Source organism: Hemicordylus capensis, chromosome 3 (genome assembly GCF_027244095.1).
Source record: "Hemicordylus capensis ecotype Gifberg chromosome 3, rHemCap1.1.pri, whole genome shotgun sequence".
Lineage (NCBI taxonomy): Eukaryota > Metazoa > Chordata > Lepidosauria > Squamata > Cordylidae > Hemicordylus > Hemicordylus capensis.
This window is the reverse complement of record NC_069659.1, coordinates 53893785-53917999: the sequence shown is the minus strand read 5'-3', so window position 1 is coordinate 53917999 and position 24215 is coordinate 53893785. Positions and strand designations below refer to the sequence as shown.

Genomic DNA, 24215 nt, shown 5'->3' with positions numbered 1-24215 from the left:
GAGATACGCATATCAGGTGGTATATAAATATGATAAATAAATATATAAATAATAAATATTTATGTACTCATTGTATCAACTTTTAAATGGGAATATCATAATTTTAATATGTTCTTTTTCTTTTGCATAACAAATGGGAATGTAACATCTCATTCCAGTTTCGAATACCAAAGAAGAAACGAAACGCACGTTCGGATGATATTCATGTTCAGTCCCCATTGTCAAGGCTTGCAGACACCCTCAGCTGCCCATTGCAAGAGGTAAATAGAAGCTACTTGCTGTCTACCCTACCTAGCTTGTAGAGTTTGAAAAGAATATTGCAGAATGCAAGTGGATTTACTTTTATTTGAATAGATGACTATATATGCATAGCAGGAGTTTGCATAAGTATATAGAATTTCATGATACATGCTGAATTGTTATTAAGGTTTATGTGCAGATTTCTTTACTTCATGTTATACAAAGGAACAAATATTTATCAAATGTCTTTAAAAGTTCAAGAAGAGTGATCATAATGATAAAACATTAGAATATTTTCAGACCTATCTACCGATGTGTTTTAAGACATGACATTTTGCCTGTAATAAAATAGATACCAAAAATAGAAAAGTCAGTTTTTAGCTTTTGTTGTTTAGTCATGCTTACTTTCCGTTTCTAGTTACCACCAGTATGTCTGGTGGTGACTCAGATCCAGGCCTTTTCTGTAGCTGTTCCTGGTCTATGGAATGCACTCCTGGCAGATATCCGCAGTTTATGCTCACTGCTGGCCTTTAAGAGAGCCCTAAAAACTTATTTGTTTGGCCTGGCCTTCCAAGGCTTGTAAAGTGTTGGTTTTTTAAAAAGTATTTTAATTGGTTTTAAATGGTTTTAATTGTTTTTGAATTGTTTTTATCACTGTGTTTTGGATTGTGTATTTTTATGTCATTTTAAAAGTTGTTGTACACTGCCCAGAGCCTCTGGATGGGGCGCTTTATAAATGTAATTACTAACTAGATAGGTAGATAGATAGTATGCCCCCTTTCCGAATGAATGAATGAGTAGAGTAGAGTAGAGTAGAGTAGAATATGCCGCCTTTCCCCATACGTTCCTGTGCATGCTGTTGTGAGCCAGGCCTGATTCACACTCTGTATATGCTTCGGAGTTAGCAATGAGAATGAGGCTTGTTCACTCTAGCCAAACATTGGCTTAGTTCTTTGATATGACAGCCATGTATGATCTGGATTAGAAGGCAGAAAGAAGACACAATACTCTCATAAAGTTCAATGGGCTTTATTAAGGCAAATTGGTCACAGTGGCATGAATGCCAATCTAGTAGATCAAATAACTCAATCATATTTCTAGCCGTAATGTAGTGCAGAAATTCCTAACTGTCATATGTGTTGTATGCATGTGATCTCAGTAATTAATCTAACTAACAAGAGATAGAGAGACTGGAAAGGAGAAGGGAGAGGGAATTGCTTAGGATTGGGGTGGCAGAGCGCCTGGTTTTAGTAAGGGGGAGGGATTTTGGAGGTAAAGACTGGTTCCTGGAAGAGGCATATTACCAGATCTAGTCGTGGCCAAATGGCCGTGAGGGAGGCTAGTGTTTGTTGCTGGAGAGCGTTGTAGACAAGGCTTCAGATGGAATTGCTAGTGTTGAGATTCACAGACAGAGATAGCTCTTGAATCACTGAGCAGTTTCTTGTCTGCTGGAACAAGGACCTCTGCTAGCTCCACAGCTATGCATCAGGTACTTGGGGTGTACACATGAGCAAGTATTGCTTGGTAGGCAAAGATTGCTGAAGCCATGTCTGAAGGGTGGAATTCTTATAGTCGTGATGAAATCCTTAGATCTGGATATCAGGTTCTTTCAATATAGGAGACATTTGACATGAATCTCAAAAGTGTCAATGGCTTGTGCCATAAAACTTCTCTCTCATGACAACTGTTTGTCAGAGGAAGGTTGGAGGAGATCTGGAGGAGATGAGGGCCCTCTCCTGCATAGTGTCAGTCTGTGTTATCGGGAAACATTGTATTCTTTTGTTCTTAAAACAATCTGAGTTTTGCAGATGGGCAGTTTCTCTTGTCAGCAAACTCCTGGTGCCTTTTGCTCCAAAGAGTTGTTAAAAGTCAAAGGTGTTAAGAAGGAAGAGGCTAAGCTATATGTGTGAGACATCAATTAAATCATTTCTTGTATAAATCTATCTAGCGTACAATTCTAAAAACATTCCAAAGTAACAGCAGTAGGATATATATGAGGCTGTAATCAATGGCTCTCTATCTATCTATCTATCTATCTATCTATCTATCTATCTATCTATTTATTTATTTATTTATTTATTTTATTACGTTTATATCCCGCTCTTTCTCCAAGGAGCCCCGAGCGGTGTACTACATACTTAAGTTTCTCCTCACAACAACCCTGTGAAGTAGGTTAGGCTGAGAGAGAAGTGACAGGCCCAGAGTCACCCAGCAAGTCTCATGGCTGAATGGGAATTTGAACTCGGGTCTCCCCGGTCCTAGACCAGCACTCTAACCACTACACCACACTGGCGCAGCAGGAAAATGACTAGCAAGCCAGAGGTTGCCGGTTCGAATCCCCGCTGATATGTTTTCCAGACTATGGGAAACTAACTACATAGATAGACAGACAGACAGACAGACTATGGGAAACACCTATATTGGGCAGCAGTGATCTAGGAAGATGCCTCCATTTAGAGGTGTGGTCTTTCCTGTAAATAGTGTGTTTGTCACCACCAGCGCTCTCTCTAGCTATGCCCATGCTGTGCCTGAGCTTGCTCAGTAGCCATTTGCATGCGCAGAGGTGGGGGATGTGTTGGGGGATGAAATATTGTCTGTACCAGCCTGTTGTTGGGGAAACATGAAACCTTGGAGATTGGTAGATTCACTTGGATAGAATTGAATTGCGTATTAATCACAGAGGGAGAAGATCAGTACCCACAAGGAGACCAAACATGAGCATATCATTTATGGACTTAAGCAAAATGCTTCCAGTCAAGTTGTACTGTAGAAGGTAGGAAAAATTGCCTTCTCTGTAGTAAAGAAAGAAAAATCTTCTTTCATTATCTGCTTAGTGTTTCTGTTTGGCTATACTGAGCGTGTTATCATTTGGGTAAACTGGATGATCACTTCTTTTTACTGATGCCTTCATATTGCTTGTAATGTGTTTTTCCCTTTCAAGGCATAACTCTTCCTTTTTCATGATTCTACTAATTCTCTTGCTATATTTTCATGTCTTTAATTATTTTTCTCTTCTAACTCTTCCCCCCCGCCCCCCGTACCCCACAAACCACCCATTTCAGTGGAAGCTGAGACCTAGAAATAAGAACGTGTATCACTCAAACTGGAAGAGGAAAAGGCAGTTAGAAAAATGTTGCATCAGTGATGAAGGATCAGCTTTTGGGTAAGTGGAGCATGATTCTGAAGTCACAACTAGGTCTCTTTATGCAATATTTTGTCTACTGAAAACCTATGAAATAGGACTACATTGTTGAGTTGATGTATAGAAAAATATTTGTATTGATGACTACAAAGGTTTCGTGATTAATTAGAGAGCAGATTTTTAAAAATTTAAATATTTGATACCAATAGTTTTAAGAACTGTAGATAATAAGCACTCTTTTAGAGAAATCATCATCATGCATTAGAGGAGGAGAATGCCTCAGAAAATGATGCCTTTTGCAATCTGTTTCTCTAGAATGTTTAAGGAACACTGATAAACCATTCTCTCTCCCTTTCTCTCTCTGTAATATTGCAAAAATATTCATCTTTATCCTCTAAACAGACAACCAGGATGGTTTTCCTCAGGTGCAGGTGCGGAGCCTGACCGCTGGAGGCCCGTGTGCGGCCGTGGTGGCAGCCCTGCTCACCCCGCCCCCTGCATCTGACGTCAGATGCGGGGCTAGCCATACCCCTGTGTCTGACATCAGAAGCAGGGTGTGTGGTCGGGTTCCCGAATGGAGCCGCAAGGCTCCATTTGGGACTCGGGAGATGGTGTCCAACTCCCGAAGGGGTCGCACGGCTACCTAAGCTGATGCTGCGTTCACCATTTAACTACCTCTACTACCTAAGCTGATGCTGTGTTCACCATTTAACTCCTGAAGGGGCCGCGCGGCCCCTTCAGGAGCTGCCTAGGCTGGTGCTGCATTCACAGCACAGCCAGCAGTGGTTCTTCCCTGCCTTAAAGGAAGAGGCAGGGAGTGGCTCTTCCCTTAAAGGCAGGGAAGAGCCGCTCCAGGCTGCGCCGCGAATGCAGCGGCCATTTAACTCCTGAATGGGAGCCATTCAGCTCAAAACCAGCACCTCCGTGTCTGAAGTCAGATGCGAGGGGGGCATGTTGGGGGCCGCAAGGCGTGGCCCCTGATTGGGCGCAGCCAGGGTTCTTTGAACCTGTTCGCCCAACGGTAACTCCGCCCCTGCTCAGGTGTTATGCCAGTACATAATCATGATCTGGATAGTCCCATGCTAAACTCTTATGTGCTGGTTCAGTAGATCATAGAATCAGGCTGTTTGTGTTCTTTATTCATTTAGATTGTATTCCTGTTGTGTCTTGGGGATGGTGCACATTACAATATATTTTTGTCTTTTTAAAAATCCTTTCAGCAACTTTAAAGGGGCAAATAAGTTTTGTACCTTTGAGTTGAAATGTGGCTAGTGATATAGGCATCATTGTGGATAGTGGAAAGAGCAAGGGATAGTGGAAACCGTATTTTGCAGGGATGTTTGAGGAAGGGCTGTGTGTGTCTCTGGATTCTGTTTTGTGTTGCATTGCTAGAGTGTGATAGCATCTTGGACTCTATCACACTCTTCAAAGAGAGAATGCTGGGAGCTGGCAAAGAATGTGCGTTTATACATATGCTAGTTTGATTAGACTCTGTCCTGTTTGTGTTGCTTTCATTTTACTTTTATGCTGGATTTAGAGCCGGGTGGTTTATAATGGCCAACGTGCCACGCAGTGTACCATGGGCAGTTCTACACCACCTGTGATGCTGCAGATATCTAAAATAACGCTGACACTGTTACACAAGAGCTCTTTGTACCAGCTTGGCTGGTGGCCACGTGGAGATGGGCCTTCTCAGTTGCTTCCCCATGGAATGCGCTCCCTACTGAAATTCGATCCTCCCCATCTCTGACAATTTTTAAAAAGCATTTGAAAACCCACCTCTTCACCCAAGCCTTTTCATCTTCTTAAATTTTCAGGTTTTAATCTGTGGTTGATTTTTAAATTGTTTAAATTGTTTTTAAGTTTTTTGTATATGTTTTAACTGGTTTTATGTGATTGTTAACTGCCCAGAGTTGAAAGTTTAGGGCGGTGTACAAATGTGATAGATAGATAGATAATAATATGTAAAATTGTGCAGTCATGCTGTGCAAATGCTATGGCTCCTGGAAATAATGGCTGTAGCATCATGCAAGCATGATCACACAATTTTAAGAATTTGCACAAGACTGCTCTTGCGCAACAGCACCAACATTGTTTTAGATGCCTGCAGCAGTGCAGAACTGCTTATGTTATGCTGTCCGGCACGTTGACCAATGTAATTAAGATTGTTCCAATTGTTTCTGTTGCCAGCAGTTGTAAAGAAACTCATGCATTCTTAAATACAAAACTAATGCGCTCTATACATTGCTACCACTGGGGTTAGTTTCATTTGTATAGTTATTCTGAGATGATTTCGTTTGTGAAGTGATTCTTAGAATGCCAGCAGTGATGTCATGTGGGAGATAGAACTACATTTTTCATATGCATAACGCTAATTAAAGCAATTCTGAGAGGCAAGTAAATTTCCAAGATTCAGAAGCTTTCTGTGTACAGATTTACAGTTATCTCTTATATCGAAAATTTCTGGGGTCTTCTTTACATGCTATGATTGTGATAAAGACATGATTTCCTCAGGAAAGCCTTGTTGAGTATTTATGTAGCATTCATATCGTTTCTTGGATTTGAAGACTTATAGTTGGTCAGAATAAAAGCCTTTGGTTTACATTGCTATAAGGTCACTAAAGGGACACCAGTTCAGCACTGCTGAACAGTCCTGGATTCCAGTGGAATCCTTGAGGTTGCATCCAAGGGTCCTTGAATGAAGATTATTGGAACCTCTTGGTGAATTTAGAGTGTCTGAGCTAGACTCAGAGAGTAGAACAATGGATGGGATTATGGATGCTGGCTGGGATTTTGATGGGCTAAGACTTGCTTTCTAAGACCAAGTTGTGATTTCGCTGACTTCCTTGGTGTCACTTTGTGATCCAAGGGGTTTAGTGTTTTTTTTAATCAGGCACCTCTCAGCAGCTGCATATTCCAACATTGTTGTTCATAACCTTTCAGCTGAGGGATACTATTGACTTTTGTCACTTGTAAACACAGTAAGTAAATTGTTGCATACCACATTGCATATACCAAGTGCCTCTTATCACCAGTAAGCCCTGAGTAATTTTTCTGGCAAGATTTACTAACCGCAGTCTAAAAAGGACTGCAGTGTCCATGCACTCTCTATACACTTTACAGAGCCATATCGATTTATTTATTTATTTATTTATTTATTTATTTATTTATTTATTTGATTTATATACCACCCTTCCAAAATGGCTCAGGGTGGTTTACAACATGATAAAAACAATTAAAACAAGTTAACAGTTAAAATCAAACTATTAAAACACAATAAAACCAATTAAACAGCTAAAAAAACCCTGGAAATCAGGGCAGCAATTTAAAACAATTTTAAACAGTTTATCAGTCATTTAAAACCCTGGAAGGCCAGGCCCAAGAGATCTCTAGAAAGATTATGCAGAATGAGTAGTATAGAAAGAAAGACAGAGAAAGTTAAGATAATTAACTGTACAGAAAGATACAATACAAGTCTTTGGCTGAAGTCATCTGAAATGAAAATAGAATATTGGGATTATTACATCCTCTAAAGAACCTTTGTTGAATTCATGTATCTTATCTAGACTTCATTACCTTATTTATCATCATTATCATCATCATTATTATTATATATATGGCAGGCAACCCAAAGTTATCTTGACGAATGTCCTGAAGACGGAAATAGGAAGAAAATACATAAAGACACAACTTATAACTGATGCTAATTTATCTCATGGTGTCAAGTTGCAGTCACATCTACAATCTTCATCATCTGTTGAGAGTGTAGAGATATGGCAAATATTAAGTCCTCTTGACCAAAGCCTTTTAATACCTAAAAGGTACGTTCTGTTAAGTCTGGCTGTCTCAGACATAATACAACTTTGCCTACATATCATGAGAATCGATTGCATGTGATTGTTTTCCATGAGTCAGTCTTCTTTGATGCACTGTCGTCATTAGTTGTTTCTCACTTTGAACACATCTTTATGAAGCATCCGTATAACTTCCATTTTGGATTGTTTCACTTGAGAGGGAATTTTCCTACTCACATCTCTTGTAAAACTTCAGATTGCTTTATAACAATGGGATTAATTGCAACTAAGCTATTCAGATACTTACATACTGAGTTCTTCTCATAAGTACCTAACAACAATAATATGCATTCATATCTGCAAGAGAAATCTATTTCCAATCTTCCCTCTTCTTCTTCTCGTAAAAGAAATAGGGGCCCCCCACTCCTTGGATCTTCTTTACATTTTCTTCCAAGTCTTTCTCTTTGCAGAGAGGACAGAATTGTGTTACTGTTAGCAGCATACTACCTGCTTATGTGTATTTTGGTGCTTCTTTTCCCAGTGCAATCAGATGTGATTCAGACATCCAAGAATATCTGTCAGAGTGGCTTCTGAAACAGATAGCAAAATACCACAATTTACTCATGTTTGTATTTGTAGGCTTTCAGCTGACATCCAAAATCTGCTTTTGCTGAACATGTTTTCTTCTGTTCAACACAGATTTCTTTAGTTTATTTACTACATGTGTTTGATGCATGCTTCAATATTGCATGGCATTTAATGAAATCACAAGTCATCACCTAAGATGCCAAAGGCAACTTAAGCCCAGCAATATCGCTTCTAATTGCTTTTTAACTGAATCTGTCCTTGAGCTGTCCTTTAGGACACTTCACTTACTTGCCACAGTCTGTTTCTATTTATTATTGCAGACTTCTTGGCAGTTATGTTTAATAACCTTTGAAATTACCTAAACATTTACGATACATGAATTCAACCAAACATTCCTTGTACAAGTTTCAGAATATTAATTATTATATGTGTGACAGGCAACCCAAAGTTACCTTGACGAATATTCTGAGGACGAAAACAGGAAGAAAGTACGTGCAAAGAGACCTTTTAACTGATGCTAATCTATCTGATGCTTTCAAGTTGCAGTCAGATGAACACACCTCCTCATCTGTTGTCTGCCTAGAATCATGTCAAAAAATAAGTTCTCAACAAAGCTGTTTTTCCCCTAAAAGGTATGTCATTCAGCACACTTTTTAAAAGTGGTTTTTGTCCTTAATTTATCACTTAAACTATGATTTGGTTGAAACTTATATATACAGAACTATAGATTTTGAGGTGACAGTCACAAGATGCAGTCGTGCCAAAGTTGAGCACTTTTAGGCTCCGTTGATTTCAGCATGAGAGATATACACTTACTTACTGAAATCAATAAGATTTAAAATAACTTTAGCTTCATCATGCTCTTTCTGTCTTTCCTGTGCTTATGAGCATGTTTGCATGCTCTTTTAGAGTCTATTTCAGCTAATGGTTTCCTTCATAGGCATTCTTTGGAAATGAATTATGGGGAAACTGAAAACCTACATTGATTGTCCATTTGGGTATAATATCTTCTGTATGTTTGCCTCCAAGAATTTCCATGGAGAAATACATTTTCTTAAAACCTTTCTAAACCACAGGTATATCTGAACATCGAAATAAATTAAAAGCTCTCATAATATCCCCTTGCATAAGGTTAAACGGGGCTTAAAGCTTTGGGTTTGTTTGCTTTAAGTATGATGAATAGCTATAGTGCATTAGGAATCAGCTGCATACACTTCAATGTTCAATATAAATCAGTAGCCATATGATTGTTCTTTCATACTAGAATCCCATTTGTCACTGTTGTGTTGTCTAACTTCTGTGCAACAGATAATAGCAGCACCTTACCCTTCACCTTGTAAATGAGGGGACAGATTTAAATGGAAAAGGGGATGAGTGCATATTGATTTTACAATGTCTTGATGAATATTTTAATATTGTTTGATAACTTATCACATTTAATTTGTACATTAATTGACTAAAGATATCTACCCCCAGCACAGTACCTCCAGTCACTGTTGCTGGTGTCTATCTTATGTTTCTTTTTAGACTGTGAGCCCTTTGGGGACAGAGAGCCATCTTATTTATTTATTATTTCTCTGTGTAAACCACCCTGAGCCATTTTTGGAAGGGTGGTATAGAAATCAAATTAATAATGATGATGATGATGATTAATTAGTAGTGGCCAGTTTTATTGGGCATGCCTGAGAGCTAAGGGCACACCTGTTTATTTTTTGAGGCTATTCTTATTCCAGTGAGTTATTGTAATAATGGGGGGGGGGAAGTCATCATGGTGGCCTCTGCCTCTAGCAAGTGACAGTTTTTGTTCATTACTTTATTTCTTTCATACTTCTTTCATTCAATATCTTAAAAGGCACATGTATTGGGGTTTGGTATAGGGATGTGCTAAAACTGTGGTTCGAATCATGGTTTGAGCTCTTTTAAGGAAATTAAAACATGCTCTCTGCCTTCCCTTCCAGCTTCTTGCTGGGGTGATACTGGTCCCAAAAAGCCGCATGTGCCATCAGCACGCACATGCCATCCACACATGTGCAGGCACCATTTGCATGGTCAGCAACACCATGTGAAAAATCAGAGGAATTGGGGGTTGGGGGGGCACTGCTGGAGAGCATAGTACAGTACTTTTAAAATCATTTCTGCCGCCTCCTCTCTTTAGCTCTTTTTAATTTGCATAAGAACCCAATCCCTGGATTCCCATAGGGGTAAGGCTTCATTATTTGTGGTTCCAAATTCACGCCTATAAGTGAGAACTGAACCCCGCGAATCACGAGGGCCACCTGTACTTCATGATTTATGATTTACATTAAATACACACTTATGAGTCAGTGTATGAGTTAAATGACATAACAAGCAATCCTTCATATCAATGTGGAGACATTATTTCTTCATTCTGCAAGCACACCTATGGGATCTGTGCTTGCAAAAGGTTTGTTTGGAACATTCTAGAGCTTAGCCTCAACAGTTTTTGGTGAAAGCCACATCCCCTGGAGTGAGAGCATGTACCCAGCTAGGCATGGCACATGTGTCCTCCCTCCATTTTTCTTTGACCACCATAATAGTAACATTGTGAGGAACACTTTCTCTTAGTTACTTTAAAACACATGGGTTTGCCTCTCTTTTTCATTCTGCTTTGCATTACTTTATTTTTCTCTTCTTCCTGCCAAAGGTCGTCTCCGCCTTCCATATCATGCAGAACATACCACTCCTGGTATATTTTTTTCTCCCCACTTTCTGAGGGGAAATTTGCTTAGTTTCTGCCAAGCCCTTCTTTTTGCATTCACTGAGCTACCTCATTCTGATGCATTCCACTCTTTCATCCCTGCAATTTTTCTCCTTCCAAGGATTGTTGAGTCTCCTCAACATCTCTTGAGATGGATCTCTTCTACAATTAGACTGGCATACCAGCTGGTTCATTGCCCTGTCACTGGCTCATCACCCTGTTGCTGTCAAGGACCATTCCACAAGGGCTATGGCAGCAGCTGCTGCCTTTAACTAGGGTGTTGCAAATTCTGACCTCTTGTCAAATAGCTACATGATCTCAACCATTCACTTTTGTACAGCACTACACTCTCCACATGTGCGCCTACTCTATGGCTTTTGATAGAGCAGTCCTTTTATCTTTGTTCAACTGTTGATTCTGTACCTTCCTTCCAGGTAAAGTAGTTTGCTATTCTCCTAGGTGTGAATGCACAGAGACCACAAAGAAGAGGTTGCTTACATGTAACTGATTATCTGTGAGTGCTCATCTGCTCAGTCACACAACCCTCCCTCCTCCCCACTGCAGAATTCCTTTTTCTTATTTGTCTTCCTGACCTTCTGGTGCCGCAGTCTATGGAACTGGGAGCTCAACCCACACTTATTTGGGCATGTGCTCTGTGAAAGCATGGCTTGTGCCAAAAACTCTTGAGGCTAAGCTCTAGGAAGTTCCGAACAATGCACTGGGCAGGTGCAGATCCCACAGGTGTGATTGCACAGATAATTAACTTGAAGAATTTCAGTTACACATAAGCAAGCTATGACATTATAGGAGTATGTGTGAAGTAGCTGGTTCCCTTCTCTCTTCACTTGCAAATTACACCAGTGATGTAGAAATGAGAATGCAGACTAGTTTCAGGTGTGTGCCAGTTTTCGCTATGAAATGCTGAATTAGGACTAGCAGTTACCTTAAAGACAGTAAAAAGGATATATGATCTGATTTGAAACAGAGTAAGTGGCTGTCTTTTGGTCTTACTTTCACTTTTTCTTTTCCAAAAGAACAGCAGGGAACTAAACAATAATGGACAAAGACAAAGAAATGGGAAGAGGAAAAGGAAAGTTTAGTGTGAAGTTCTTAAACATTGATCTAATACCTTTATCCCTGTTCAGGCATGTTATTTCCCATATAGTCGACAGAACCATGCCTGTAAACTTTGCCTCTGCACTGGTGTGAGCTGAAACCCTGCTCCCCATACACTACATATATAGCATTTGTTTGAAGAAACAAATAGTGTATTTGGGAAAGATCCTCCCCATGATTTCAGAGGGATGATATCTCCCTAAGTGTTATGTTTTGTCTCTTCAAACAAATGTTGCAAACAGAGTGAGAGCATTGGGCGTTTCAGAGCATTGGGCAGGGTGGGGGGCTTACAGGTATGCTTCTGTATATGCTGTACCTGGGTACAATGTTCACAGAAAACAGAGCTCCTAAATAGTGCATTTGTATTCTACCAAAAGTGTTGTCAGTGCTGTGACAGAACCCTGGAGTAGCTTTTAGGGATGTGCACGGACTGCAGAGGTGAGGTCGTTGCTGGGGTGTGTGTGTCGCTTTAAGGGCAGGGGGGTTGTACTTACCTCTCCCACCGCTTTTCCCCCTCTGGCACGCCATTTTATAGTGAAATTTTCAGGGCGGCAGTGCTCCTCCTTGCTGCCCCTGCCCCCATGTTGCCTGTAAAGAGCGGAAGTAACTCCCGCACATGCGCGTGCCACACACATCACACATGCTGCACAGCGCGCGCATGCGTAGAAGTTACTTCCACTTTTTACAGGCAACAGGGGGGCGGGGCGGCAAGGAGGAACACTGCTGCCCCAAAAATTTCACTATAAAATGGCGTGTCAGAGGGGGGAAAGCGGCGGGAGGGGTAAGTACAACCCCTCCGCCCTTAAAGCGACCTCCCCCCCCGCCCCCCGGCGTCGGACCACCAGACCGTGCCATTTGCGAACCGGTTTGCAGGCCTCTAACATGGCCTACGAACTGGTTTGTACACATCCCTAGTAGCTTTTATTACAGTACAATAAGATGAGGCACTGGCCCCCTATTCTGTTCCCCATTCTGATTTAAGAAACTGCGGTAGTATATACTTTTGATAAGGCATATTCAGAGTGGCATATTTGTACTTCGGAGATAGATAGATAGATAGATAGATAGATGTGTGTGTGTGTGTGTGTGTGTGTGTGTGTGTGTGTGTGTGTGTATACACACACACACACACACCATTTGGAGTTTTGAAAGCCAACACCTTTCAGAAACAAAGATGTATAGAGGGTAAATACAAAGCAACTGCTAACTTCAGTTTTTTGTTAATTTATAAATACCTTTAGAGTATATAAAATATAAAGGAAATATAGAGGATATAAAAATACATGTGAGTTCCTTTAAATTTTAAGAACAGTGCAAATATAGTTTAGTGTAAATTAGAACATCTGTCTTTTTTCTTTCTGAGGTAAGTGCCAAAACAGCTACTTAATATATATTTGCCTTTTGTAATTGGGCTTTAAAAAACACTTATATGTAACAGCCACTTACTTTCAGTCATAATGGTTTAATGTTTACACATTAGTTTAGTGTAAGCTAAACTATTCATCATTCTTGGAAGATAGAAGGAAGCTTAATTTTGGGGTTGTCTTTTCCAGGTATGGAAGATATCAAAGAAGGCCAGATGACCATTTTCAGAAACCATCAAAAGATGCAGAAAGTAATAATTCTTCTCCAGCTCTAAAAAGATGTGACGTGGTGCTAGAAGGTTTGTAATTTACAAATTATTATATATTTAATATTTGTATATGGTATTTAAACTAATTGGGTTCGCTAAGATAGGGTGTTTCTTTGTCCATTCTGAGACACAGTCCTCAGTCCCTATTAATTTATTCACAAATAGATAGATAGATAGATAGATAAATCTTTATTGTCATTGTCCTGTGCAGAACAACGAGATTGAAAAGAATCTACAACCACTACTACAGGACCTAACAAGAATAATCTAAACATATACCCATACGCCCCCCTCCCATCAACCCACTAAAAACCCACTAAAAAACTCTAAAAACTAAATACAAAAAACCCCTCAGAAGCTGTGTTTTGCTGCGTTCAAAGCTGAGACCGCTTTTGGGTAGAAGCTACTCCTCAAGCAGCTGGTCCTAGTCTTTAAGACCCTATACCTCCTTCTCGAAGGCAGAAGCTGAAAAAGATCATTTCCAGGGTGCGTGGGATCCTGCGCTATCTCTACAGCTTTATTATAACACCTGGTGGCATAAATTTGATCTAAGGTAGGAAGAGTACACCCAATTATTTTTTCCGCAGTCTTAACCTTGTTAAGACTTGTTAACAAAACAGTTCATACAAATGTTATTTCCACAAAGTGTTATTGTTTTACAAACATAGTAACAATCTGTGCTCTTCTCATTAATTTCATTGTTGAAATCAGACCTAGACCACAGTGCAGCTAGCGTAGAATCCTGATACAACTTTCTTGGGCAGGAATCTTAAGCATATACCTCATTGAAAGTGAAGTTCTTTTAAATGTAGTAGAACCTTTTCCTATGAAAAGAGGTCAGCATGCCAGAAACTCAAGCCCAGTCTAATCCTTAGCACAGTTAATTACCCTTTTATCAGTCCTGGTGGATAAATAGTTTTCCAGGCCTTTAATATTTGATTGTGTTTGGAGTGATAGTTATCTTTTGTAATTACTCTGAGTACCAAACTGGAGGTACTAATTCTTTCAGGCTGATTTAATATGGCATAAAAGTGTTATTTCTGTGTGTGTCCCCTTAAGTGCCTGTCAGAACTAGGTGTGTTTACAATATTTCTTAAAACACCACTTATTAAGAAACAAGGTGGAACCCATAAATGGAGGAAGAAAGGTAGAGCAAGACCGTACTTTCCAGAGTCAGAATTCAGCTTGGAACCACCGTTCCCTCCAGGGTGCGCGGCTGCACGTGCACACACGCCCTCCAAGCCACCCACACAGTGATCCTTAAGAGCCGCTCACTTGCTCTCTCTTGCCACTGGCTGCTGCTCCCCTGACCCTCCAAGAAAGTGCTTCCTCTGCAGTGGCTGCTCTCCCCCACCCCGCCACCTTTCCTCATCACCTCAGACTCCAGTCATTGCCTAGCTGGCTCCCAGTTGCTCTTCTCTCCCACCAATCCTCCATCTGTCCGCCCGCCTGCCTCTCCCCACCCGCCACTCAAGCTCTTGCGTGGGGCATCATCATGTCCTTCTGAGAGCCCTGTTCACTGCTGCCACTGCCACCACATGGGCTCACCATGGGAAGATTGATCTTGAGCCCACCCCTCTGCCTCTCCCTGCTCGCCGGTTGAGCTCTTGTGCAGCTCCATCTCCAAGTCACTCCCGAGTCCCACCTATAGTACTCATATAGTTTCTTGCCGCAAGATTTCTCTCAGCTGAACTAATATCTGACTGGATAATTTTGTCTTGGAAAAGTGAGGTCTCCTCCATTGCTTACAAATTGAACTGTGTATCAACTAGGAGTGATGTAGTATTGAAAATGTATTCCCAGGATAAACTTTCTCAAAAGTTAAGGATGTTCATATGCAGTTACTTGCTTTCCGTGATCTGACGACAATGAGTTATGAGCAATCTTTCACGTAAATTCACCAACAGAATGTAGACTGGATTAAAAGGGATACAGAAAGGCAAAATGAGGCTTTTTAAATGAATTATTTCTCTTTCTGCTACAGCTACTCCCACACTTGTTCCTCATGTATGTTTGAAATTATTCCCTAGTAAATCGGAAATCAGCCGAAGCCACGTATGGCTTCAGCCCTGGGTGTTAGCCTCGGTACCCAGCAGAAAGGAGAACTGGATCTGCTGTTCAGCTTGATCTGTTCAGAGGCACTACCTCCGCACTACCCCTCAATTCGGTGTTACCGCAGGTCATGAAGGGCCATTGGAAGAAACCGGCAGCTCTTTCTCAACCTAATTGGTGCCTGGAAAACTTCTACAGAGTACAGTTGCAGGACAATATGGCCTTTTTGAAGAACCACCCCTCACCAAATTCTATAGTGGTGGATGCCTCTTTGCAATGCTCCAGGGGCCACAGCCCGTCGGCACCCAGTGACAGAGAGGGGAGAAAATTGGACTCCTTTGGGAGATGACTTTATTCAGCCTTAGCTCTCCACTTAAGAGTGGCTAATTATCAAGCGTATAACGCAAGATATAACCACTTTTTGTGGGGAAAGGTGGGCCCATTTTTGGATCTGCTACCTCAGGGCAAGAGGGATCCAGCCAAGGCATTCTTTCAGGAGGCTATTGAGGTGGCCAAGCAGGAGCTGTACTCGGCCAGGCACTCAGCTGAGAGTGCGGCCAAGGTTATAGCCACATCAGTGGCACTTAGCTGGCATGCCTGGCTGCGTTGGTTGGGGTTGAACTATGAGGCCTGTGCTAGGGTCGAGGACCTTTGAGGGCTCCAGCCTGTTTGCAGAAGAGACAGATGACACTCTCCAAAAGGTGCAGAAGTTGAAAGGCACGGCACGTTAAATGTCCTACCCTTCTCCAAACACAAAAACACAGAAGACTGCCAAATGGTCACCGTATCAACAACACAAGGCCCCATCTCAACAGCACTCTCCATCCAGGCAATCCTTTTGGAACAACAAATTCCAGCCCAAGTTCAAGTCTGGTTCACAGTCAAGCAAATCCTCCTTTCAAAAGCAACGCCTGGGTTCTTTTCAGTAGAAACAATGACTTGGGGTGCTTCTGGACTCGCCTAACCCCGTTTTCTGAGATCTGGGACAGAGTGACTACGGACCAGTGGGTCCTTACAGTTATACATTTGGGCTACACCCTCAAGTTCGATGGCACGCCTCCCGTGTCCAGTGTTGTGACTATTCCATCCACTCCAGAGTTGGATCAAGAGGTCACCGAGCGCCTATTAAAAGATGCGATCAAGAAGGTCGCCAATCCGGACAGTCCTGGTTTCTACTCCCGGTACTTTATAGTGCCCAAACCAGAGGGAGGTCGGAGACCTATACTGGATCTCAGGGCCCTGAACAGGCATCTGTTGTACAAGAGGTTTCAGATGCTCTCGATACCAACCATCATATCAGTCTTGGAGAATACCTCAATATCGGCGCTTCTGGCACTTCCAAATAGTGGGGATCCCCTATCAATTCAAAGCTTTGATGTTCGGTCTTACGATGGCACCGAGGGTTTGTACGAAATGCATCGCCCCTGTGGTGGCTTTCCTGCAGGATTGCAGGTGCTGCCATAACTAGATGATTGGCTCATCGTGGTGAGCACCAGGCAGGTGGTTCTGGAGGCCCTAGAGTTTGTGGTGGACACCCTGCAGGGTTTGAGTTTCCAAATCAATTTCAAGAAATCTCAGTTGGAACCCACCTGCAGGATACAGTTCATAGGGCTGATATTCAGTACAGCCTTGGAGAAAGTCTTTCTGCCCGACGCCAGTATATGTACTCTCATGAATTTCCTGGCAGGAGGTCCACAATCTCTGCTCTCAGTACAACGCCTGTTGAGTCACATGGCAGCCCCCACATACGTACTGCCACAGGCATGCCTTTGCATGCGGATTATCCAGAGGTGGTTTCTGGGTATGTTTGAGCCCCTTTGGGATCCAGGCCATTTAGAACACAACCCTCCTCAATGGGTATGGGCGATGGTGGAGTGGTGGACTCAGTTTTGTCATCTAAACTTCAGTGCTCCCTTTCAGGTTTCCAGTTCCGGTTGGGTGATCACAAGGGACGCCTTGGAGCTCGGGTGGGGAGCGCACCTGGAAGGGCTGCGCCTGAGCGGATATTGGTCCCCCAGGGAGAGCTCCCATCACATCAGTTATTTGGAGTTGGCCATTTTCAATGCCCTCGAGGGCTCCCTGCCCATGATCGGGGGCCACTCATGACCATACAAATGGACAATATTATTATTATTATTATTTCTTGTTTACACAGTCAGACAGGTGTTATTGACTGGTTTGTTTTATCCAGACATCAAGTCCTTCCCAAGGACCTGGGATGCCAGAATTTTATTGTCAATGGTTGTAGATATCGTCGCAGAATATAGGCTGTTCCCAGAAAAGCTGCTTTTTGTAATTGGCTGATGGTGATTTCTGTGGCCCCTATGGTGTTGAGGTGGTCTTCAAGGTCTTTTGGAACTGCACCCAGGGCGCCAATTACCACTGGGATTATTTTGGTCTTTTTCTGCCACAGCCTTTCAATTTCAATTTGTAGATCTTTGTATTTTGTGATTTTTTCCATTTCTTTTTCTTCTAATCTGCTATTCCCTGGTATTGCTATGTTGATTATTTTAACTTGTTTTTCTTTCTTCTCAACTACAGTTATATCTGGAGTATTGTGTGGCAGATGTTTGTCTGTTTGTAGTCAGAAGTCCCATAATATTTTTGCATCTTCGTTTTCTACAACTTTTTCAATTTTATGGTCCCACCAATCTTTGGCTACAGGTAGCTTGTATTTTTTGTAGATGTTCTGGTGTATCATCCCTGTTACCTTGCCATGCCTTTGTTTGTATTCAGTCTGTGCGATCTTTTTACAACAGCTGATTAGGTGGTCCACTGTTTCATCTGCTTCTTTACAAAGGTGGCACTTGCTGTTTGTTGTTGACTTTTCTACTTTTGCTCTTATTGCATTTGTTCTTAATGCCTGTTCTTGTGCAGCCAGTATTAAACCCTCTGTTTCTTTCTTCAAGTTGCCTTTCTTAAGCCATTGCCAGGTCTTGGTGATGTCTGATTTTCCACTTATATTGTGCAAATGTTGACCATGCAGTGGCTTATTTTTCCATTTTTCTGCTCGGTTCTTGACTTGTTCTTTCTTGTAGGCCTGCTTTCTTTGATTGGTGTTGAATAGTTTTGCATTATTGACCATTTGAAGTGCATCTTCTTCACTGTCCTTGATATATTCTTCAAGGCCTCTTTTCTCCTCCTCTACTGTTTGATGGACTTGCAGCATTCCTCTTCCACCTGAGCTGCGAGGGAGGTATAGCCTATCGACATCACTGTGGGGGTGCAGAGCATGATTGATGGTCATGATTTTCCTGGTCTTAAGATCCAGCGTCTCTAGCTCTGCCTGGGTCCAGTCTATTATTCCTGCAGTGTATCTGATAACAGGTATAGCCCAGGTGTTTATGGCTTGTATGGTGTTCCCACCATTGAGTTTGGACTTGAGGATTTTTCTAACTCTCCTGATGTATTCACTTCCCATTTTTCTTTTAACTTCAGTGTATGTAATGTGATCAGCCTGGAGAATGCCCAAATATTTGTAAGGTTCTTTCTCTTCCAGGTTCTTGATGTTGCTTCCATTGGGCAGTTCTCTTCCTTCTGTTTTTCTTATTTTCCCTCTGTTCATTATTAATGCAGCACACTTGTCTAGTCCAAACTCCATTGCTATATCGCTACTGAATATACGGACAGTGTTTAATAGTGATTCGTTTTCTGACTGGGACTTTCCATACAACTTCAGATCGTCCATGTACAGCAGATGGTTGATTTTACTTGATGTTTTAGATGTTTGGTATCCGAGGCTTGTTTTGTTTAGTATTTGTGAAAGTGGGGTCATGGCGATTACAAACAATAGAGGGGATAGTGAATCCCCTTGGAAAATGCCTCTTCTAATGCTAACCTGTCCAAGTGCCTCGCCATTGATTGTTAACTGTGTACTCCACATGCTCATTGCTTTTTAAATAAATATCTGAATGTTTGTGCTGACACCATTTGTTTCTAAACATTTTAGTATCCATGTGTGAGGCAATGAATCGAAGGCTTTCTTGTAGTCAATCCATGCAACACTTAGTTTTGTTTTTCTTCTCTTGCAGTTTTCTAAAATCATTTTGTCAATCAGCAGCTGGTCTTTTGTGCCTCTGGTGTTCGGGCAATTTCCTTTCTGTTCAACTGGAAGCTGTTTGTTAGTTAATAAGTGTTGCATCACTTCATCTGCTATTATTCCAGTTAATAATTTGAACATGGTTGGCAGGCAGGTTATCGGTCTATAATTACTTGGAACTGCACCTTTTGCTGGGTCTTTCATAATGAGATGAGTTTTCCCAGTTGTTAGCCATTGTTCAATATCACCGCCTTTCATAATGTGATTGAACTGTTTTGATAGTTGTTTATGAAGGCTTGTTAGGTGTTTAAGCCAGAAGCCATGCAGTTCATCGTCGCCTGGCGCAGTCCAATTTTTAATTTTCTTTGCTTTTTCACTTATTAATTCTGGTGTTGTTGTTGTTGTTGTTGTTGTTGTTATTATTGTTGTTGTTATTATTATTATTAATTTTACATTTTATATCCTGCTCTTCCTCCAAGAAGCCCAGAGCAGTGTACTACATCCTTAGGTTTCTCCTCACAACAACCCTGTGAAATAGGTTAGGCTGAGAGAGAAATGACCAGCCCAGAGTCACCCAGCTAGTTTCATGGCTGAATGGGGATTTTAATTCGCATCTCCCCGGTCCTGGTCCAGCACAAAACACAAGTTTTAATGTCCCTCTTTAACTTGGATTGTGATGCTTTAATCACTGGGTCTAAAGCAGTAAGAAGTTATAGCTGAATAAAAGTATGTCTATATGTAACAGGGATTTTTTAAAAGGAAAATTCAGAACTGCACAATACCATGCAAGTGTAATTCGCGTGCATAGCATGCACTGCTAAAAAACACACACACACACCTGTGCATTTTCCTTGTCTGTGCACACCTACTTGGTTGCCTTGATCACAATTCATGACATATAGAAGCTTACATAGAACTGGAGAACATGCTTAGAACTAGGAATTTGATAGCAGTGTTGCAGAAGAGTGTTATATTCATTGGTGATGACTCTGTGGGAATCAGTAGTGGAGTCTGTGGGAAGAATATTTGGCAGGAGGAGATGAAATGGGTATACCTGATCAGAGCCTGGACTGCTCACTTCATTTTTTTTCATTGCTATCAGTCACTTTTTACATCATCTAACATAATGACTTGAATTTTTGAACTGTACAAGTTATGCTGGCTAGGGATCATTAGGAAGGGGATTGAAAATAAAACTGGTAATATTATAATGCCCTTCTACAAAACTGGTGTAACCACACCTGGAATACTGCGTACAATTCTGGTCACCACATCTAAAGAAGGACATTGTAGGACTGGAAAAGGTGCCGAAGAGGGCAACCAAGATGATCAGGGGCCTAGAGTACCTTCCTTACGAGGCCAAAGTAGAGGTCTATAAAATCATGCATGGTGTGGAGAAAGCGGATAGAGAGAAATTTTTCTCCCTCTCACATAACACTAGAACCAGGGGTCATCCCATGAAATTGACTGAAATTAGGACCAACAAACAGAAGTACTTTTTTCATACAACACATAATCAACTTGTGGAATTCTCTGCCACAAGATGTGGTGACAGCCAACCACTGTTCCTTCTAAGGCTTGTGCACGTGCACATACTCACATGTTTTATTATGTCCGCTCAGTTGATTTTAGATTCCACTCAGATTGAATTAGGAAGGCCCCACTCTGAATGCATCTGTGCACACAGTGCCTTGATACATCCTCCCAGAACAAAACTCATTCTGCACAGAGATGAAAAAAATTAGAGAGACCACTGCAGCCAACAACCTGGATGGCTTTAAGAGGGGTTTGATAACTTCATGGAGGAGAGGTCTATCAACAGCTGCTAGTCGGAGGGCAACCTCCAGTCTCAAAGGCAGGATGCCTCTGAGTACCAGTTGCAGGGGAGTAACAGCAGGAGAGAGGGCATGACCTCAACTCCTGCCTGTAGGCTCCCAGTGGCATCTGGTGGGCCACTGTGTGAAACAGATGCTGGACTAGATGGGCCTTGGGCCTGATCCAGCAGGGCTTATGTTCATTGACAAGCATGGGAATGATACCTTATAGAGCTAGAAAAAAAATAGAGTTGCAAGGATGCTTGCAGACTAAAGGCCTCACTGACTCACTCATTTCCTGCCTCCTGGTATGAAACTCCCAGACCAAACGATGATGGGCCTTGGGCCTGATCCAGCAGGGCTTTTCTTATGTTCTCGAAGAACTGTGCTTTGTGGGGCAGGGACTTCATGTTTTGTCTCTGGTTGCACATTTTTAAAAGCCCTGATATGTAATTATTTCTTTTTTAATTCCTTTATCTTAAATACAGACTGTAGCAAAAAGAAAAAAGAAAGAGATCAACAAGAGAATGGGGGGAAAGATTTCAAGAACACCTCTCCTGGTTTGAGGGAAGCAAGCTTTCAAAATATTGAGAGCAGAAAAAGAAGAGGAGTTGGTTGTCCGGATCAATGGCATGTAAATTCTCCACAAAAATCACCACTGCCAAGCGTGAGTAACTCTTTCATGTTTTGGTAGCAGCAATTAAAGAATGGGGAATTGTGCCAGTTGCCAGTAGTTCTTGTTTTAAGGTTAGTTATGCATCTAATGATGCAGTGGGGAAATGACTTGCCTAGCAAGCATGAGGTTGCCGGTTCGAATCCCCGCTGGTATGTTTCCACCTGTATGGGCAGCAGTGATATACCTTTATGTGTACATCCATATATTATAATCCAAGATAGTTTTATTGCCAAGCTCTGAAAAGGTTCAGATGTTGGGACATGGGGGAGGGCCCATTTTGGTATCTGGATAAAATGCCTCAGATTCTGAAATAGGCAAAAATGATGTGAAAGGACCAAATGTTCCCAGAGGTTTCTAGGATCTGGCATATGTTTGATGATGTCATCAGGGCCATGCTGAGGTCTAGAAGCCCCTGAATTTGCCATACCTAGTGCAGATTGAACCCTCCCTGTAGTCTTACCACTTGGATGACTCCATAGGAATGACAGAGGTAGCAAAGAGGCTCTGATTCAAACCAATCAGGGTGCATTAATCTTTGAGGTCTGTAGGCCCCCCACTTTCCCCAGTGACATCACTGGGATTATATACGGTCACAAAAGTTTCCATGTCATTAATGTTGCTTCCCTCCCAACCCTGGGTTATTTCTACTGTCACTTCAGATTTATGCTTCTTTCTGGAGGCAGTAGTTTCATTTAAAGCTTATCAGTCATTCTTAGTGTATAAGAAAACTAACTTTAGGCAATAGCATGATTTTTAGAAATTCAGTTTCATTTTATGTTTTTGTAGAAAGAACAGAAGACAGAACCAGTTCAGTCAATGGGTTGCAGAGGCTCAAGTGAGAATCACCAGGGTCATATGCACAACCATCAGCAGGAAAACATTCTTCAACCTATGGATTTGGACTGTAGTAGAACATTTGTCACCACTAATCAGAACACTGCTGCCATCTGTCCAGATGAAAACTGTTTAAACACTTCTCCCAAGAGAAAGGAGCAATCTGCCATCAGTAATGACGTTCAGACTTCACCACTGGTCAGCTCTGCTGGGAAACAGAAAGTACATACAATTCGGCCTCTGAAGGAGCCATTGAATAGATCTGAAAAGAAGAAGCAGATGACTGAATCAACTGAACCAAGTATGTAACTATAATGGTCCTCTGTTGCTTTAGAAATTTGGGATAGGCAGATGTAATTGACTTGGTTGATTTTTTACCAGGTATAAATTAGGTCAGTTTGTTGTTCAAACTTTGTACCAATTTTGCTTGCTTTTTCTTTGCTGCAGTTGTCCTTTCTAGTGATGAAGAAGAAGGTGCTGATGTGACAGAGAGCTATTTCCAGACACAAAAAAGCCACAGACTTGAGATTAAAGAAGCAGAACAAGAATCCAAGCTACATTTGTCAGAAGAGCTATCGCAGAATACAACTGATAGCAAAACAGAGCAAGTAATAAATCTTTGCTCTGTAGATTATCTATAAGAATTTTTCATTCTCCATGCCATGCAGGAAAGGGGCTTTACATATTTGTTGTTGGAAGCTATACACTGCTTGCATTGACCCTGGACCAAGATCCCCATATTGGAGGACAAGGTGGAAAGTTCAGCTAATGTGATGGGGTAGGAGCCACCTAAGACCAAATCCTGGTGACCCTCCCACACACACTAGAAGAACCAGAGGGACCTAAGCCAGCGCCCTCACCATGACCTGAACACACAGCTCTGCCTTTGTCCTCAGACTTGTAGGAATCCCCTGAAGACCTGCCAGTCTTAGCAGAGACCTCCCAAGCATCACCAGAGCCAGCACTTGAGAAAACAGGCATGGCCCCTTTTAAGGAACAGCCTTTCCTAGAGAAAAGGCAGGGCCAATTCATCATAGGCAGCTCCTATAAGAACCAGCAGTCTCCTTCAGGCCGTTGCTGGAGCAACATTCTAATCTGTGTTGCAGTACCCAGCTCTGGCTTCCTGGCTTTGTGCTGGCTAAGGTCTTGATTCTGGCCCTTGGACCTGGCCAAGGTACACTGCACTTCTGGAGCCCTGCCTTGGCATAGGCCCTGGAACCAGGATACCACTCCAGTATGCTCCTGAGATCAGTTCCATAGTTTTCATTAGGATGGGCATATCCATTCTAGCTGGCAGATAAGTCCTACTGATTTCAGTGGAATTTCTTAATTTACTTCCAAAAGCTATACTTAGAATTGCAGCTTCACAGTGAAATTGCATGTTTTTTAAAAACTTTTCTAACAGCAAACTTAGAAACATATGCCATACTACTTTGGTTAGGTAAGGTGAAGTGTGCCGTCAATTCCATTTCGACTCCTGGCGCCCACAGAGCCCTGTGGTTTTCTTTGGTAGAGTACAGGAGGTGTTTTCCTGTGCAGTATGAGATGATGCCTTTCAGCATCTTCCT

At 41.7% G+C, this 24215-nt stretch overlaps 1 protein-coding gene across 5 annotated transcripts in view; it reads left to right on the top strand.

The window, feature by feature from the left end:
* SENP7 (SUMO specific peptidase 7) overlaps window positions 1–24215 on the top strand; it is a 75136-nt gene that overhangs the window by 9719 nt on the left and 41202 nt on the right. For 4 of the 5 annotated variants that reach the window (XM_053306240.1, XM_053306241.1, XM_053306239.1 and 1 more), the window contains exons 3-10: window positions 159–260; window positions 3303–3403; window positions 7006–7203; window positions 8202–8396; window positions 13153–13262; window positions 21626–21804; window positions 22600–22948; window positions 23095–23255. In XM_053306240.1, coding sequence (XP_053162215.1) covers window positions 159–260; window positions 3303–3403; window positions 7006–7203; window positions 8202–8396; window positions 13153–13262; window positions 21626–21804; window positions 22600–22948; window positions 23095–23255 — 1395 coding nt within the window. The remainder of the gene's footprint in view (window positions 1–158; window positions 261–3302; window positions 3404–7005; window positions 7204–8201; window positions 8397–13152; window positions 13263–21625; window positions 21805–22599; window positions 22949–23094; window positions 23256–24215) is intronic. The other variant, XM_053306243.1, reaches the window with a different exon arrangement.